This window comes from Vidua macroura, chromosome 21 (genome assembly GCF_024509145.1).
Source record: "Vidua macroura isolate BioBank_ID:100142 chromosome 21, ASM2450914v1, whole genome shotgun sequence".
NCBI classification, from domain to species: Eukaryota; Metazoa; Chordata; class Aves; order Passeriformes; family Viduidae; genus Vidua; species Vidua macroura.
The window spans coordinates 3,049,798-3,068,010 of NC_071591.1; the positions used below are offsets into that span (position 1 = coordinate 3,049,798).

General features: G+C 50.7%; 1 protein-coding gene across 3 annotated transcripts in view; it reads right to left on the reverse strand.

Annotated features, from left to right (window-relative positions):
* Positions 1 to 15,623: 15,623 nt before the first annotated feature.
* The window catches only part of OLFM1 (olfactomedin 1), a 32,633-nt gene continuing 30,043 nt past the window's right edge, over positions 15,624 to 18,213 (reverse strand). For all 3 annotated transcript variants that reach the window (XM_053996560.1, XM_053996559.1, XM_053996562.1), the window contains one exon: positions 15,624 to 17,450. In XM_053996560.1, coding sequence (XP_053852535.1) covers positions 16,776 to 17,450 — 675 coding nt within the window. In that variant the 3' untranslated portion in view covers positions 15,624 to 16,775. The remainder of the gene's footprint in view (positions 17,451 to 18,213) is intronic.

Genomic DNA, 18,213 nt, shown 5'->3' on the forward strand with positions numbered 1-18,213 from the left:
GCTCCACTCATCAGATTTTCCCTGGAATAATTATCCAGAATCTAGAACTGCTCAACAGAGCAGGTGCCATGGCCCAGGGGAAAAAAATCCCCAGCTGGAGCTGCAGCAGTGTGGCTGATTTCTCCAAGTTTTATTATAATCCTCCATCAGACTTTCTAATGATGATCCCAGCGCTGCCTGGGTTTGCACTCCTGGAATATATTAATGTCAGCTGCTCTGCCCCATTCCAGGCATTAAAAGCCCTGTTGGATTTGAGCTGTAATCCTTGAAAAGTGTAATCCAAGCAGGACTGGTACATGTGTGCATAACTGGCCAAAAATACCAGATTAAAGCAGCAGCATCTGCCTCGGAGCAGCCTTTGGAATTCCTGTGCTGCTCGGTGCAAGGAAATGAAACCATGCACTGGTTTAATTTTCGTTTCTAACGCAAATCCTCGTTTCTCATCTTCTCCCTGAGTTTTACAGGGAATGTTTTGGGCTTTCTCTCCCCTTCCCAGCACACAGTTACTCACTCACACTCCGGGAATGCTCTGCAGGGTGACACGGGTACCCACGAGTCCCCCTCCCCAGCCCTGCTCTTGCAATAAAATCCAGCAAAAATCGGGGATTGCTTGCTCGGCACTTCCACATTCCTCGCAGGTTTTGGGCTGGCAGCAGGAAGGATGTGTGAGAGGAGCAGGACCGAGCAGAGCAGCTTTCAATTATCACGAGCCTCAGCCCAGGGAGAGAAAATAGCATCACCCTGCCGTGCCGCAGGGGCTGCCAGCAAGGACAACTTCCCAAAGCTCTGGTTTCTCTTTCCTGCGTGTCCTGCCCGCATCCAAACCACCTTGGCTGCAGGGAGACAGGGATGAGAGAGGACAAACTCCTGGAAGCAGAAGGAACGGGATGGATTTGCAGCAGTTGAGGCTCCTGCTGGATTTGGGCAGTGCTGGCTGCTGCTTGGACTTTTCAGACCGGGTGCCAGCGCCTGATGGAATGGGGAGCTCACCTTGGGAGGAGACAGGGATCGTATCCCTGCTCCAGGTTTTGCTTCTCCCAGCTCGGAGGTGCTGAGCTGGAGCCCTGGAGCGAGGCTGCTCGGTTGTCTGAGCACGCTGTCCCCAGGCCCATCCCCTGTCACCCAGCGGTGGGACAAGGACCCATTTGCACATCCTCATCACAATCGCTCCTTGTCTTCCCCCCCCCGTGCTCCTCCCAGCACCCTCATTTGCAATTTTGCCGTGTTTCTGCTCTGCCTCCCTGGCCCATAAATCACATTTCCAAGAGAGGCAAGCTGGGCTGACAGGAGACATCAGCAATAAGTCAGAGAAGAGAAGAGAAACCATGGCAGCAGCAAACAGGAGAGGGCTGCAATAATAGCATCTATTTTATTTATCGTGCCATCTCAAAGTTCTCACTGTCTGTGCCTCCGTGCTCTGTGCCAGGGGACAGGAGGGACAGCTGAAGGTAATAAGAGCTGACCTGAGCTGCTGTGGAGAGCTTAAAGAAAAGACAACCAGGAAAGAACCCAAAACATTCTCACTAACACAGCTCTGCTGCTGCTGCCTTGTTTTTCTGAGATCTTCCAGGGGTGACAGCCACTGATCCAACAGCACTGCTGGATCTGTCCCTCCTTTTGGGATTAACACCTGGGATGGGGCTGTTGGCTCAAGGGGGTGTGAAATGCCACCACCACCATCAGGAGTGCCTGGCTCTGGTTTTGGGAGGGAAAAACGCCCACCCAAAATGCCGTGGGATAACCAGCAAGATTCCTCAGGCTCCCAGAGCTTCCTGGAAGGATGTTCCATGCGTTGTCCTGGACATGCTCATCCTACTCACTGCCCTTCCCCAGGCTGTGCTGCTGTTTGGTACACAGCAAAGTGGGACAGGACCTCTAAATATAGACCTTTCCTAATGGCTGCGAGGGGGGAAAATATCCTGGATCCATTTATCTTTACAAGGGAGCACCGTGGGGATTTCATAATTAAACTGTGCACATCCAGTTGCTATGGAGCTTTTCCCAGTGCCTGTATCCATCAGCCAGAGGAAAATGGGTCAGTGTAGCTCTCTGCAGCCACCAGGTCCCAAATCTGGTTCCTCCCTTGCAGAACAGGCCCTGAGCTCGTGGTGTTGGTGGCCTTGGGTTGCACCAGCAGCCAGGTGATGCTGAGCCAGGACCTCCCAGGGGCATTTTGGAGCTCTCAGCTTCACACCTGGACCATGGCCAAGCCCTTGGAAGTCTCCACCAGGTCACAGCAATGGCCTTGCAAGGACACGTTGGAAAATCCGGCCTAATTTTTCATTCCTTCAGCAGAGTCAGTCCCAACTTGAAAAATAAAGTAAAAAAAAAATTAGAGGAAAACCCAGCCTTGCTGAAGAGCCCAGAGCAGGCTGGTTGCTGTTTCTGTCTTTCCTTTTTTAGCCATAAAATTCCAGTTTTAGCCAGGGGTGTTCGTCCTGCAGGTTGCCTATCCCTACTTACCTTAATTTTCCATGAAAAGCAGCCAGGGCCCTGCCCCCTGTGAGTGATCCTTTGGGACACCTGGCACGACAAATAAAATACACCCAAAGCACTTCCTTCAGACTACTTTTGTGCATTTCTTGGTCACCTTTAACGAGGTTTATGTAAAAGGTCAGAGCAGCTGCATCCTCCGTGATCCCAAAGAGAAAAAGACAGCAGAGCAGCTGTCCTCAAGGTGGGCTTGACCTTATCAGATGGAGGAAATGTAGGAAAAATTTAAAAAAAACATTGCTGGTGCAATTAGGCAGCTGCCTCTGAGCCTGGGACTGTGACAATTCCTGCATAGCCAGCGTGGGACGTGGGCTGGAGCAGCATCACTCTGAAAAAGCAGCAGGGGGGTGCACAGATTATGGATTTAATTACAATCTCCCAGCCCCCCATTTGGAGCAGCCAGAGGGAGAGGTGATTATTATTATTATTATTAATATTATTATTATTACTCACTTGCAACAACTTTCAGATCTTCTCACTTTTAATCAGTCAAACTCCTGGAGATGATTTGTGCTTTGCTGCCTCAATAAAAAAAAGGTCCTTGGCAAAAGCCATCCTGCTTTAATTCACTGCCTCCAGCAAGGGACAGTCACCTCCTCCTGGGCACGGCCACCAAGGGCAGCAGGATGAGCCCAGGGTGGGCAAGGATTCTTCCCGTTATCCCAGACTGGTTTGGGTTGGAAAGGACCTTAAAAACAATTTAATTCCCAGTGCCCTGCCCCGGGCAGGGACACCTCCCGTGATTTTTCCTGCCGTCACCCTCGAGGCACCATAAAAAACCTCAGGAGTGTGGCAGAAGGGAGACACGGAGGGATTTCTTTCCTCACAAACACCCAAAGCTCCTGGCCAAGGTGGGAATTTATCAGCCTCGTTATGCCATCAAAACTAATTGCCTCAAAACACAACAAAGGCATCTCTCAGTGCGTTAACAGCGAGGGGAAAGGGCCGTAAAAACAACGATAAACTGGTTTATGGCAAAGACTTCCACGGGGAAGCGCTGATGCCTGTGCACGTCCAGAGGCCAGGAGAACTCAGCTCGGGATGGGAAAATGTCAGGCAGCCACGAGCAGCTGGAAAATCCTGGGAAGCTGGAGCAGAGGGATGTGCAGGGGGAACCCCCGCAGCCGCACCACAAAGCTGGGGATTGCAGGAAAAAAAAAGGCAAATAATTCCCAGCTCCCACTCCGGACTATGCGGGGTCTCACTCCTTTCTGAGCCCAATGCAAGGGCCTTTAATGAGGTTAATTAACACACAGAGCTGGCGCTGTCCCGGAGCTGCGGGCACATCAGCCCGGCCATCAGTGCCGCAATTAGAGCAGCAGTTAATTGCTCTGTTTTTTCTTGATCTTGCTGTTGTTTTTCCCTCTTCCAAAAAAAAGGATGCAGACCCCACACACCCTTGGAAGTGAACTGTGCTTGGAGTATTTGGAGGGTTATCAAAGCCTCGGTGTACCTGAGACTCAGCTGAACTGCAGGGAAAGGAGGAAATTACTGAATTTTTGATGTAAAAAAACTAATACTGCAACAGAAAAGATAATAAGAAAAATCCCATTCTTTGATACTTCTAAACAAAAGGGTGGTCCCAGAGGTGAGCTCCAGCCCTGCCAGAGAGAGGAAAAGCATATTGTGCATTTCTGAGATTTTCCAGGGCCGTTCTGCGCTCCCGAGCTTGTACCTTGTACGTTTGTTTATTTATACACGGGTGACTTAATTAGATGTTCTTTTGTCTCCAGTGGCAGCCAGATGAATCAGCACTCTCTGTACAAATGCAAGGTCTCTGCTCAGGACCAGCTCCTCAGAAACTCGCAGTCCCAGCCTTCCAAAAAGCCCTGGCAGGGGAAGGGGGTTGTGTTTGCCCTGACCCGAGGCTCCCAGCGCTGCGTTTTCCCAACATGGCTTTGATAGCACAGCCGCGGAGGTTAAAAGCAAAAGGCAGCACTTTAAGGGGTAAAGAAATGCCCAGGAATGATCACATTGCCAGGAATGATGGGCTCACTCAGGGCAGCACGAGCGGAGCTGCTCCTGCCTCTCCCTCCCTCCTGGGGGACCCACCATGAATCACCTGGAGCTTGTGTTGCTCCAGCTTGTCAGGCACAGGACACAAAAGCAGCTGATGAAAAGGATTTCTAGGATTAAGTGTTTTTTTCCCTGCCTCTGGTGGTTATCCCCAGTCCTGCACACCATCCCAAATCCCACGGGATTGCTCTCACCTTCCAGTCCAAGCCAGGTGTCCTCTGAGGTGGCTGATGGAGAGCTGAAGTCATTTATCCAACCCCCTTTTGATAAACCCACACAAGCACCTGCAAATCCAGGGTTTGGTGGGGATATCACCCACCTTGCTCAGCCCAACCCCAGCCAGGTCACAGCAAAGCCACCCAAAGGGCCTGGGCAGGAGGCAGCCTGGGGATATTTGGGAGCTGGGAGCTGTTGATCTGCCCCAAAACAGGACCCGAGGGTGGTCCCACACCCACCGGAGCAGCCACGGCTGTGTCAGTGCAGCTGCTGCGAAGGGGCCCTGATTCATACATTGATTTTTGCTGATTTTTTCCACCTGCAGAACCAGTCCCTCGCTGTTTCCTACTCCAAACCCACTTGGTGATGTTCAAAGCAGCACAACAATGAATTCCAAAGTTTTACACGGTTTTTTTTTCCCCCCTCTCAGTGTCTGGCTTCCTTTTCCATCAATGTTTTCACACAACACTGCCAACATCGCGTTATGAAGCAAACGCGTGGCGGTGTCAGCCAGATGTCTGCATTCCAGCACTTCCATCTGCAGCCAGCGATTCCTCCTGGCTCGGGAAAAGCTCTGCCCACCCTGCTGGGAATGTGAACGTGGGGAATGCAGCAGGTGCTGGTGCCCAGGGGGGGAGGCAGGAGCAGGCCATCCCTCCCGGCTTTCCCTCGGGCAGGATTTTTCTCTGGCAGATGGGAGTGGGCTGCAGCATTCATGATTTGATTGCCACCTATTCCTGGCAGTCTCACAATCTCCTGTTCCACCAGGGCCAGGAGCCCTTTGGGGTGGGTTGGACGTGCGAGTGGGAAGTTTTACCAGGTGCTTTTTTTTTTTTTTTCCCCTCAGCCCAGTGATTATGCAAGAGGAGGTGGAGTGTCCAACCTGCAGTGTGGGGCTGGAGCTCTGTCCTGCAGGGTTGGAGTTTTTTGGAGGGCAGGGAGGGCTCTGCCACCCCCCAGGTGACCTTCCCCAGGGTGCAGGTGACAAACCACCCTGCTCCCATGTGGCATTCACATCCTCTGGGCAGAGAGACACAATTCTGTCTCTCAGGAGAAGCACAGAGAGAAGAAGAGAAAACAATCTTTCTCTCTGCTCCTTTGTTCTCCCCATGTGGAATGTGGTGTGGAGATTGTTCACCTGCAGTGATTGCTGGGCTGGATTCTGGTGAAGGTTGTTTGGGGTCAGTGACCAGTGGGATCCAGCTGTGGCTCGGGCTCTCAGCAGAGTCACGAGTTTGAGTTAGATAGGTAAGTAAGAAGTAAGTATGCAGAATATATAGTATCTCTTTAAATAGTATATTAATGTAATATAGGATAATTTTAATAAAACAAATCCTTCAACCTTCTAATCTAAAGCAGACATCATCATTTCTTCCCGTCGGGGGTCGCCTGATTTCCAATACTCCCATCGTCAAGCCCAGCTTGGTGCTCCTCCAAAAGCAGCTGGACTGAGGGCTTGGAGGGAGTCTCTCAGCACCTGTGCTTTCCATGAGAAATGGTGGGTGAGCAAGGAAAAGCTGGCTGTTCTTGCTGCCCACCGAGTTCCACTGAAAACAGCCCCATGAGGGAGTTAAAGCCATTCCCAGGGTAAAAGGGAATTACCCTCAAGGCGTGGATTCCCTAAAGGTGTGGATAACAGGAACAGAGAAAACTTCAGCACAGGAGTGAATTCAGTAGGAATGAGCCTTTCCAGGCCTGGCTGTCTCCCACATTCCCAAGCCCTGCTGTTGGGACTGAGCATGGAAAAGCCCACGGCATCCCGGGAACTTGAGTCAGAGCAAACTTCCCCCTCCACCTGCTGCTGCTTTTGCTTCCACAGCAGGGACAATTTGGTTTATTGGAGCTTCTTTTATTTCCCAGTGGTTTTCCCAGTGCTGTGTGTGGAGGGAAGATGAGCTGTCTCATCACTGAGAGGGGAAAGAGGAAGGGATGGAAGTGCAAGTGTGATGTTAACTCCAAAATCCCATTATCCTGCCTTTTCCTGGGAGATCAGCGCGTGCAAACGTGACTCTGCTTGTCTGGGGTGTCACTGGAGACCACATGTGATACCTGCCTGCAGGTTGGAAATTTTGGGCTTTCCAAAAAGCATCCATGACCTCCCAGCTGTGCCCGTGAGGGGCTGCGTACCCAGAGGGAGGGGACATGGATTTCCCAAAATTGAAATGGATTTCCCAGAGCAGAGACCTTTGCTGCTCGAAGTATCCACCCTAGGACAGCCTAAGCAGGGCCAGCACACGCTTGTAAAGTCTCCAGGAGTTTTATTCCAGTTCATAAAAGAAAAATGGGATCTTTTTATCCCTCCACATTGCATAGCAACACACATAAAGCAGGGAAAACCCCCTGGAACCTGAAGCTTGAAGGGTGCTCACAGAAAGGTTACGGGGCCTCTGTCGCCTGCCTAAAATGTGAAATGTAAGGCAAAAGCTCCACAGAAACTCATGGAGTATTTTAGGATCTAAAAAGCAAAGGGATAACATGACCAGATGCTCTGTAAGAGACTCTGGATTCGTCAGTGAACAACAGAGACACCACATCATTAAACTTATTAGATACTGAAAGACAACAGAAATTAATTTTACCACTTAATTAGAATACCTCTCATCGCCCCCTTCATCCCTATTTTCCTTCCCTTCCCTAGTTTGTCCACATGTGTTTCCAGGGAGCATCCTTCGGGGAAGAGGGAGGTGTGAGATATGCCAATGTTTATTTTAACAGCTCCTTTTTTAGGGCTCTGCTGTGAACATGCTCCTCCTGTTGAACGGCCTTGTTGCTATGGGATGAAGCGCTCCGAGTTCCTTGGGTTTGTACTTTTTCTCCCTTCCACTTCCAGGCAGGTCTTGTTCCTCATGCAAGGACATTTTTGGGGGTGTTCTTCTTCTCTCCCTTCATTAGGAAGGAGGCAATTAATGACCCACCACAGTTTGATGGAGTTGCAGCTGCAGCTGGGCTGAGGGCCAGGTTGGACAGGGCTTGGAGCAACCTGGGCTAGGGAAATGTCTCTGGCGTGGAAGGAGATGAGATTTAAGGTCCCTTCCAAGCCAAACCAATCCATGAACCCAAACCCAGCCCAAATCAGGACTTTCTGCAGTGCTCGAGGACTCCTGTGAGGCTCCAAGTGGGCGCTTGACCTGACAGCCGAGCACCCACAGAAATCCCGGTGGCAATCCCAGCAGTCACACTCTATTTATCCTTTAAAGATTCCACATCAGAGCACGGCTGTGCAGCTCTGGTGGCCCCTTTCCAGCAGCAGCCTCAGCTTCCACGGAGCATTTCGGCTGCTCACACAGCCCATTAGACACCATCGCCCCCCAGGACAAATTTCCTGCTGACCCTTCGCTGATTGCCCTGCCGCAGCTTTTCTCCCATCTGCTCGAGCTGCTCGGGCTGGTTTTACACCGAGGGCTGGAACATTTTCCACCTCTTTATCCCGGCTTTGTGCCTGCCTGGGGCGGCGGCTCCCAGCCCTGGCTGCCCTCCGGGACCAGGCAGAGCTGAGCCCGTGGCTGCTGGAAGGAGCAGGGCTGTGAACATTGTGGTGATGCAGTAATGAGGGCTGCTAATTAAACGGCTGACAGGTTTTTTTGTTGTTGTTGTTGTTTTATTTTTTTTTTTTTTCTTCCCTGTGTAAAAAATCCTCCGGTTTATCGAGTTTTCCAAGGCAAATGTTGTGGCTGGAATCTGGGCATGGAGCCCTGCTGGTTTACAGAGCTTCACCCTCCTCTGCTGCTGGAGCAGCGAGGGCTGTGCTGGGAATGCAGAGAACACCTGCAAAACCACCTCAAACATACCGCAAACACATGCCAAACACCTGCAAAACCACCCCAAACACATCCCAAACACTGCAAAGCTACCCCAAACATACCCCAAACACCTGCAAAACCACCCCAAACACAGCAAACACCTGCAAAACCACCTCAAACATACCCCAAATACACCAAACACCTGGAAACACCTGCAAAACCACCCCAAACACCTACAAAGCCACCCCAAACACCCTGCAGCACACCCCAAATATCTGCAAACACCTGCACCTGGGCTGTGCCATGGACCAGGGGATGCTCGGCAGCAATTTGGGATCTCCTCCTGCACAACATCCTCTGTTTCCAGCAGCTGGTTTCCTTCCCAGGGATAAGAAATCCTGAAATCCCCAGAGGAGATCCAGCATCCTCACGTGTGCAGTGAGGAGACAGGGGTGCACACCTGGCCTGGTGTCATCATCATCATCCTCACCACCACTCCCAGCCCTGTCTCCATCCCCTGCAAATCCCAAATCCCTCTGGCCACTGCTGCACCTGTGGTCTGTGTTGACTTTTCCAGGTGTTTCAGGGGAAATGACAGAAATGACAGGAGAGATGAAATGTGGATGTCTGGAAGCGTTCCTCTGCTGCTGCCAGCCTCAGGTGGGGTTTGCAAGAGGAAATTTTATTTGAGAGCACAAATATTTGTTTTCCAAGACACTGGGCCTCATCTACCACCTCTTCTCCAGGAAAACTCCTCCTGGATTGCAGGACTCACCCAACTCTCCCTTCTCAAAGCTCCCAGAGCCACCAGCATCCCTCTCACCACGGCAGATCCATCCTTCCCCCCTCCAGTGTTTGCTGCCAGGTGATCCCAAGCTATTCCTTGCTCACCCAGTGGATTTTCCCTGGATTTTGCTCCCACAGCAGAGCAAAGCTGCCTGCCTGCTCCTCCCAGCCAGGATCACTGGCAAATTCCTGCCCAGCTGCTCATTTAAAATCCCTCCGCACTGCGGAGCCGCAATCAAACTTTAATTGAGCTCCGCCTTCCAGAGGGGACTCCCTGGGTCGCTGCCAGCCCCTCGGGGTGACCCTTGGCAGCCACAGGGTGTGTGTTTTGTCACAGAATGCCAGGGCCAGTTCGGTGGCAAAGGGAGGCCACGGAGAGGAGCAGCTCTAATGTTCATTCCGAGTGACAGGGACTGGTGCAGTGTGACTGGGAAATGCTCAATTGCCACAGATGGCAGATCTGTGTTTCCTCTCCCCAAGGCCTCTGGTGCTGGGAGTGTTTGAGGAAGGGCCCACGGTGCTGCTCTGCCTGCAGACACCTTTTCTGGTAGCTCAGAAAGTGCCAAAATGTGATCAACGGGAAAATTCTCCTCGAGGTGAGGAGGTTCTCTAAAAGCCAGGTCAAAAAGGCAGAAGGAGGGTGAGGAGAAGCTCAGCCCTTGTCTGAGCTGAGGACCAGCAGGGGACAAACCTGTGGGGATGGCCCTGAGCCCCTGTGGGGTTCCAGCTGCTCTGGGGTGCTGCTCCCTGTCCCACACGTGTCCCTGAGGGTCACTTCTGCCTCCCCTCCGAGGACACCAAAGCCACGGAGCCATCAGTGACCACAGCTGCCTGCCCCGACTATTCCTTATGCAGTCACTCCTCTTTTAATTCCTTTTTTTTGGGGGGGTTTGATTTGAGAGATTTGCTTCAAAACCAGCGTGGGAATACAAATGACATGTTCAGTCCAGATCAGCTCTGGCTTTACAACGTCCCAGAGAAGAGAAGTGCTGTATTATCACAAGTGCTGGGAACAAAAGCCCAGCTCAGGTTGTGGCTCCTGAGGCTGTCACAGCTCTGCCACACCCCAAAACCACTTCTCCTGTGGTGGTTACACAACACACTCCTGACAGCCATGGATTTCTCCTTCCTGGGCCTGTTTTTCAGGAGGATGAAGTAATTTGGGGTGGGTTCAACCCCTGAGGGCTGCTGCCTGTTCTGCTGCACCCCTCCTTTATCCCCATGGATGTGATGGGAACGTGGCCATCCTTTCCAAAAGCCTTGGGAGCCACGTTTGAGAGGTTTTCAGCACATCCCTTCCTCCCTCTCCAGGTCAGCAGAGCCACTGCTGCTCCCCTTCCCTGCAGATTTTAGGAACAGCTCATCCCCGGGCTTGTCAAGTGGTCACTCACCTCCCCAAATTTTTTGGGCAGCACGGTAAATCTGCCCATGGACCCATCTGTGCTTCACAGGAGACCCAATTTTCCTCCTGTGTTTGTAGCTGTGCTCCTCCAGCTCCCAGTTGCTGTGATCCACTGAATATAATCCATGCCCAGCTGGCTTTTATTTATTCCTGATGATCCTGAGGCTGCAAAGTGCTGGAACAGAAGGTCTCAGGACCTGTCAACAGGCAGGAGCACATCCAAGGTAAATTAATATAAAGAGGGATGTGTACATTTGTTTTTACAGTGCTGTAAAAGTGGAGTTATTAGGAAATCAGCCTCTAATTGCCCTCTTAATGATTCTAACTCCTCTGCACTCATTCAGAGTCATCTCTATTGTATCAGGTATGAAAAGAGCAGCCTCATTGACATGGTTTATGACTTTATTAAAACCTTTATTTTATATAAATAACGAGCAGCTCCTCAGTTATATTTCCCCAGTGAAGGAGATGTGTGTGTTGGTGTGGGTCCAAGGCAATTTGTAAACACAAAGTATTAAAAGGCTCAACAATTCTAAAAAAGTTTTAATTGGAAACTCAACAAATTGCTTCGCAAGTTCTTAATGCTTCAATATGGTGCTCTCAGATAATGAGGAGCTAATTAAGGGGCCAGGATTCAGTTTTTTATGATAACTGTCTCCATATGGGCTCAGCACTCAGTGCTTGCAGAACTAATGAAGGTCAGGGAAGTGACAGCAAAGGAAGAAAGGGAAATTTTTAGCTCTCAGAGTTATGATGATTCTAAACAACAGCCAGGGTTTCTGCCTGGCTTCTGGGCCAGGTGCTGAGTGAGCTTCATTTAATTCCTGGGACAGGCTGGGGGGCATTTCAGTGCCCAGAGCTGCATTTCAGTGCCCTGAGCTGCATTTCACAGTCCAGAGCTGCATTTCACAGCCCAGAGCTGCATTTCAGTGCCCAGAGCTGCATTTCAGTGCCCTGAGCTGCATTTCACTGCCCTGAGCTGCATTTCAGTGCCCAGAGCTGCATTTCATGGCCCAGAGCTGCATTTCAGTGCCCTGAGCTGCATTTCACTGCCCAGAGCTGCATTTCACTGTCCAGGGCTGCATTTCAGTGCCCTGAGCTGCATTTCAGTGCCCAGAGCTGCATTTCATGGCCCAGAGCTGCATTTCAGTGCCCTGAGCTGCATTTCACAGCCCAGAGCTGCATTTCACTGCCCAGAGCTGCATTTCAGTGCCCTGAGCTGCATTTCACTGCCCAGAGCTGCATTTCACAGGCCAGAGCTGCATTTCACTGTCCAGGGCTGCATTTCATGGCCCTGAACTGGGCAGGATCCCCTGGGGTGGGCTGAGGGCTCCAGGGAAGGAGGCTGGATCAGAGCCAAGGGTGGAGCAGGGTGAAGTGCAGGAATGAGAGCAAATCCCACCAGGTGCCCCCTCCATCCCAAGGCAGGTGTGACCCCACTGGAGGGCACTGGTTCCTCTGACACGGGATGAAGGCAAAATTAAATCATGGAATGTTTGGGTTGGAAGGGACCTTACAGATCATCTCATCCCACTCCTGTCATGTCCAGGGACACCTTCCACTGGCCCAGGGTGCTCCAAGCCCCGTCCAGCCTGGCCTGGGACACTTCCAGGGATCCAGGGGCAGCCACAGCTTCTCTGGACACCCTGTGCCAGGGCCTCAGCACCATCACAGGAAAAAATTCTCTCTAATATCTCATGTAAATCTCCCTTATTTCAATGTAAGCCCTTCCTCCTTGTCTTGTCATTCACCAAAAATTCCCTTTCCATCAAATCTGTCTCAGCCATGGAGCTGGGACTCGGCTGGTGGGGCTGGGAGCAGCTTGGGTTGTGCTCCAAGCCCTCCCAAATCCTTGGAGCAGGGCTTCCCAAGGAAAACCTTGGCAAATATTAACACCACATAAACACACACTCACACAGAACTATGGTCAGATGTTCCTCTGAAGCAGCTCACTGACTCCCAGCACTAAATTTGGACCAACAGGCCTCGTGCATCAAATAATGAAGTCATAGGCTATAGAAAGCAATCCTCTGGGATGTTCTTGTCTTTGAGTGGCTCATCCACTTCCAATCTGATCCATACCATTAAGAATATGGCCATATGGCATCCATTTATAGAATATTGCACTACAGGCAAATAGGACAAAGGTACACCCCTCAAAGCACTTCTGTCATCTCATTAACTTTGGGTACATGTTACACAGGAGCTGCTCCTGCTCTGCTGCTTTCAAGGACATTTTGTGCTCTGGAGCCTTTGTCTTAAATGAATTGCACTCGGAAAATTAGAATCTAAATGTAGCCCTGTCCTAAAGCAAACAGCATTATTTTGCCTTTCCGTAATTCGATTTATTTTTGCAGATCGATGTTTTGAAGCAGGCGTGTTCTTTTGTCCTCAGCTCCTGCCTAACGACCATGCTGACTGTGGGGAATGTGGCACAGGGTGGTGGTGCTGTGCCAGGGTGCCTGGGTGGGCTGTGCAGGTTTCAGTGGTGCCCTGCCCTGCTTGAAACCTCCCCCCAAAACTGCACACATGGGCTGGGACAAACTCTGTCAACACCTCCAGAGGTCTTGCTGTAAGGTGTGAGGTCCCATTTTCCTCTGCTGTGAGGTTTGAGGTCCCATTTCCCTCTGGTGTAAGGTTTGGGGTCCCATTTCCCTCTGGTGTGAGGTTTGAGGTCCCATTTCCCTCTGGTGTGAGGTCTGGGGTCTCATTTCCCTCTGCTGTGAGGTTTGGGGTCTCATTTCCCTCTGCTGTGAGGTTTGGGGTCCCATTTCCCTCTGGTGTGAGGTTTGGGGTCCCATCTCTCTCTGGTGTGAGGTTTGGGGTCCCATCTCTCTCTGTGTGAGATATGGGGTCTTGGAGAGGAACCACCCTCTCATTAAAACATCTTCCAGGATGGAGGACACAGAGCCTGGCTGCTGGGACAGTAAACCACACCAAAAAGCAATCCAGCACGTGGTACAGCCAGGATTCCCACCCACTTTTCCACCCTAAAGCCCTCGAGGAGCTGGGCAGGAGGAGTTCCAGTGCCAAGCCCAGCCCTGGTGCCTTCATCAGCCTCTGTCCCATCGATTGCAGCATCCCTGGATGCAGCTCTAGCCCTTACAAAACCAGTGTGCTGCCCTTCAGTGAGTTTGCACTGAAGAAATACATTAATTAAATAGAAATGACTGCAGGTGCCTTCCTGCTTTTTGGCTTAACAGATTTCTCCTGCACATGGAGGATCAATACTGCTGCCAATTACACCATGGGTCTCCAGCCCACCTTTTTGAGCTTCTTGGAGGGAAAAGCACTGCTAAACAGCGAAGTTCTCCACCAAGCTGGCAGTCCAGAGAGCTGGAATTACAAAGTGCAGCAGAGGAATGAGTCCTCAGAGAGCTGTCCCCATTCTGCATCCAGCCAAGGCTTCAGTGAGAGCAGCAGAGCTGACACAGGGCAGGCTCAGCCCCGTGGAACTGCCTGGAACATCTTCACGGGGAGGATTGCTCGGTGCTTGTGGTTTAATCCAGCTCTGAGAAACCACACTACACTGGTTTGTTTTTCTCCTTTTCCCTCCTCCTGTTGAAGAGCCCAGCAGGGAACTGCTGCAAAGGCTGAGAGGCTGAAATCTGGATGTGCAGCTTGCAGCAAACACCGATTGCTGATATTCATTTTCCTGACCTTGCTGATCCCTGCTCCTTCCCAGGACCCTGAACCAAGGCTGAGCCTCACTGGGCCACTTGGCTGAAAAATTGTCATTCCTGGTGGTGCTAAACATGGCCAGTCTGTGGGGGAAGAGGCAAGGAGGAGCTAATGCCACCCCAGCGAGCCCTTTGCAGCTTGCACAGGGACCATGCCCCAGCTGCCCTCGAGATCCAGCTCAGGGGGCTCCCTGGATGGATGGGGAAGGTGCTGTCCCTTCACCTGGAGCAGCCTGGAGTGGGAATTGCTAAATATTGTTCTTCTGGAGGTGCAGGGGAGAGATGGGACCCCACATCTCACAGCAGAGAGAGATGGGACCTCAAATCTCACAGCAGAGAGAGGCGAGACCCCAAATCTCACAGCAGAGAGAGAAGGGACCTCAAATATCATACCAGAGAGAGATGGGGCCCCAAATCTCACAGCAGAGAGAGGCGAGACCCCAAATCTCACAGCAGAGAGAGATGGGACCTCAAATCTCACACCAGAGAGAGATGGGACCTCAAATATCATACCAGAGAGAGATGGGACCCAAAATCTCACAGCAGAGATGGGACCTCAAATCTCACACCAGAGAGAGATGGGACTTCACATCTCACAGAAAAGAGACATGAGACCCCAAATCTCACACCTGAGGGAAATGGGATCTCACATCTCCCACAGAGAGAGATGAAACCCCACATCTCACACCAGAGATAGATGGGACCCCAGATCTCACAGCAAAGAGAGATGAGACCCCAGATCTCACACCTGAGAGCATCCTGTAGCCCGTGAGGGCCCTGCTTGGGCAGGACCAGGAGGGCTGATTGTGACAGTGACAGTCGCTCTTTAGAACAAGTTAAATAAAGGAGATTTTTACCTGCACAAGCCTGCAGCAAACTCAGGGTGGGGAGCACTCCAAGAATCCAAGAAGGAATGGGATCCAGTTGCTCTCAGGGGTCCCAAGCAGTGTCTGCAGCTCCAACAAAAGTGGCAGATGATGAGATTTCCTCCTGTTGTGGCACCAACACCAGACACTGTCAGTCCCTGAGGGGATGGCTGAATCCTGCCCACAGCAGGAGCAGCCACAGGATTTTATCTCCTTGAAGCAGTGCCTGCTCCAGATGAAAATGGGAAGGGAACCCCTACAGAGCAGAGAGCCAACCCTCCACCCTCCCAGCCCCAGCTACACATCAGGAAATATTCCCTGGAAGGAAACTCAGGATGGCTGCTCAGCATTTACCCCAAAAAATTCCTGTTCTCCCTCCCCTGCACTGGCTCACTCACACAGAGAAGACAACAAACAAAGCATGGAAGTCTCCTAATAGTTTTATTGTTCCTTAGATAACTGTGGATAGTACAAAGTTTTCCTCTTAAAAAAAAATTAATTACCTTCACACTTCCATAAACAAAGCTTCCCGTGGGAATCTGCTGCCACAGAATCTCCACGGAAGCGATTTCCAACCACCATAATGCTATGTAGATAGATAACAGTAAGAGAATATTCCTGTAATTATCAACATGAAATTGGTTACCTGTGTATAAGGGTGAACACTGACCTTATTTTTTTTTTTTTTTTTGCCTTTTTAGAAACGAAAAAAACCCATCATTTATTAAATCCAAACTACATCATTGCATTTACAACATTCATTGCATAAACGGGACATACAAAGTTTTGCCACCTCTGGTAAATAACAGACATACATTTTACAATATAGTTGCTGAATACATAAGTTCAAACAATATGGGTACAACAGCTTGTTCATAATACATACTTAAACCATCGTGTTTAATAAGTTACTAAGACACAGATCCATGAGCTACTTCGGGTCTCAGCACAGTTAATCTAAGTGACAAGAACACAGTTGAGAGAGACAGTAGCTGCAATGGAAGGCAAAGAAAACTAACCTGTGATAGGTCTTGTTGAGACAGCCAGAGCTCCTCACGGGTCAGCTTTTCCTGCTTTTCCTTTCCACACATCCATCACAGCTGCCCGCGGCGCCGGGGGAATGTCCATGCAACCCACACACGGAGGAGAGCGAGGCTCCCGAGGGTGAACTTCCAACAGTCATTGCCTTACTGCTTGAGGATGTTCTCTAGGTTTGCTATCAGAACAGAAACAAAACAAAACCCCAAACTGAAGTGGTTCTCTGAGTGCAGTTCCAGCTGCAAGTACACGGTTACTCGTGAGTCTATAACACAGGGCCAGACTTCTAGAAATGTAGAGGTAATGCTGATCTGTCAGGCTTATGCTGAATAATCCTCCATGATGTTGGTCTTAATTTTGGCAGCTGTTTATATGTTTACTTATTTAAAGTATGTTTCCTTAATAGCATTTTTGTTTAAATTAGTTTCTCCCCTTTTTTTTCTCCTTTTTATTATTATTATTAATTTTTTTTTTAAATTTTCACTTTAATTTATTTATTTATTTCCCCCCCTAAACCCAGTTTCGAACCAAGGCCGGGCTACAACTCGTCGGAGCGGATGACGTGGAAGAGGGTGACGTTGTATAGGATTTGGTGCCCGTTGTTCCAGGCGTAGAGAGCCCGATCCTTGGGGTTGTAGTCCAACATGGAGATGTGGGAATACTTGTTCTGGAAGGGGATGTCGATGTACTCGTAGGTGGAGGCGTTGGTCTGGTAGGCGTAGTGCACCTTGGTGCCGCCCGAGTAGCCGTTGGTGACGTAGAGGGTGCCGCAGATGATGAAGGCCTCGCCGGCGCTGCGTTTCGGGTAGCTGGTGTTCCAGGTCTGCAGGCTCTGCAGGGTGTTGGGGTCCAACTTGCTGATGACGATGTTGCCGGCGTTCTGGTTGGTGGCGTAGACGGCCCAGAGCCCGTTCTCGTCCACCATGAGGTCGATGTCCGAGTGGCCGCCCCAGGCGTAGTGGTACATGTTGTTGTAGCCGGCGTAGTCCAGGCTGCGCGTCTTGAGGATGGTCTCCGTCTTCAAGTCGAACCTGATGATGATGTGGCTTTGGTATTTGTTGAAGTAGATGGAGCCGTTGTAGACCACCTGGCCCGTGCCCGACCACGGGTGCGGCAGGCGGTGGGAGGTGAAGTTGTCGGTGTTCATGAAATCCGCCATGGATTTGTACTCGCGGACGAAGCGGTTGTTGTGGTAGCTGTCCATGTACCAAACCTGCACAAGGCAAACATGGAGGGGGGGGGTGGTTAGGGATCACCTCTGCAACTGGTGAGGAGAAATCCACAGCCAGGAGTCGTGGGATCGTCATAAAATGGTTGGGAACGGAGATTAAAACTCATCCCCGCCAAGGACGCCTTCCACCAGAGCAGGCTGCTCCAAATCCCGTCCAATCTGGCCTTGAATCCAGCCAACATCTGTCGCCTACATCCAGAAATAACCCCAATTTCTGGAGCCCCAAATCAGCCAGGAAATCAACCGAACAGCAAAGCTTTCCCTGGGGGATAACCTGATATCTCCTCGGTTTAAGTGCTCCCCCAGGGAATGCTGGTGGCTGGCACCACCCTCCCTTCCCGAGGGCAATTAGCAGCTTTTCCCTGGCTAAACCCAGCATTTTCTGTCGCTGCTGCTGCTGCTTTTGCTTCCCGCGGTAGCACTCAGTAAATTACAGCAGCTGCTGTGCACAACTCCATTAATTTGGAATGCGGGAGCGAGGGATGCAATCACTCATTGTCAGGCAAATTCAGGCAAAAAGTCCATATTGGTTTAAAAATCATACACTGCTGCATCAAAAGCTTAAAGCGAGGCTGCTGAAATATAAGAGACAAAGACATCTAAATCTTGCTCTGGGTAGATTGGGGAGAGATTTTAGATCATCATTTAAGTGCCAGTTCACTGGGGACACTGTCTAGACTCCTTAAAAAAAAAAAAGCTTTTGTTATATGAAACCAATTCCGAGGCAAATGACCAAGCTGTGCAG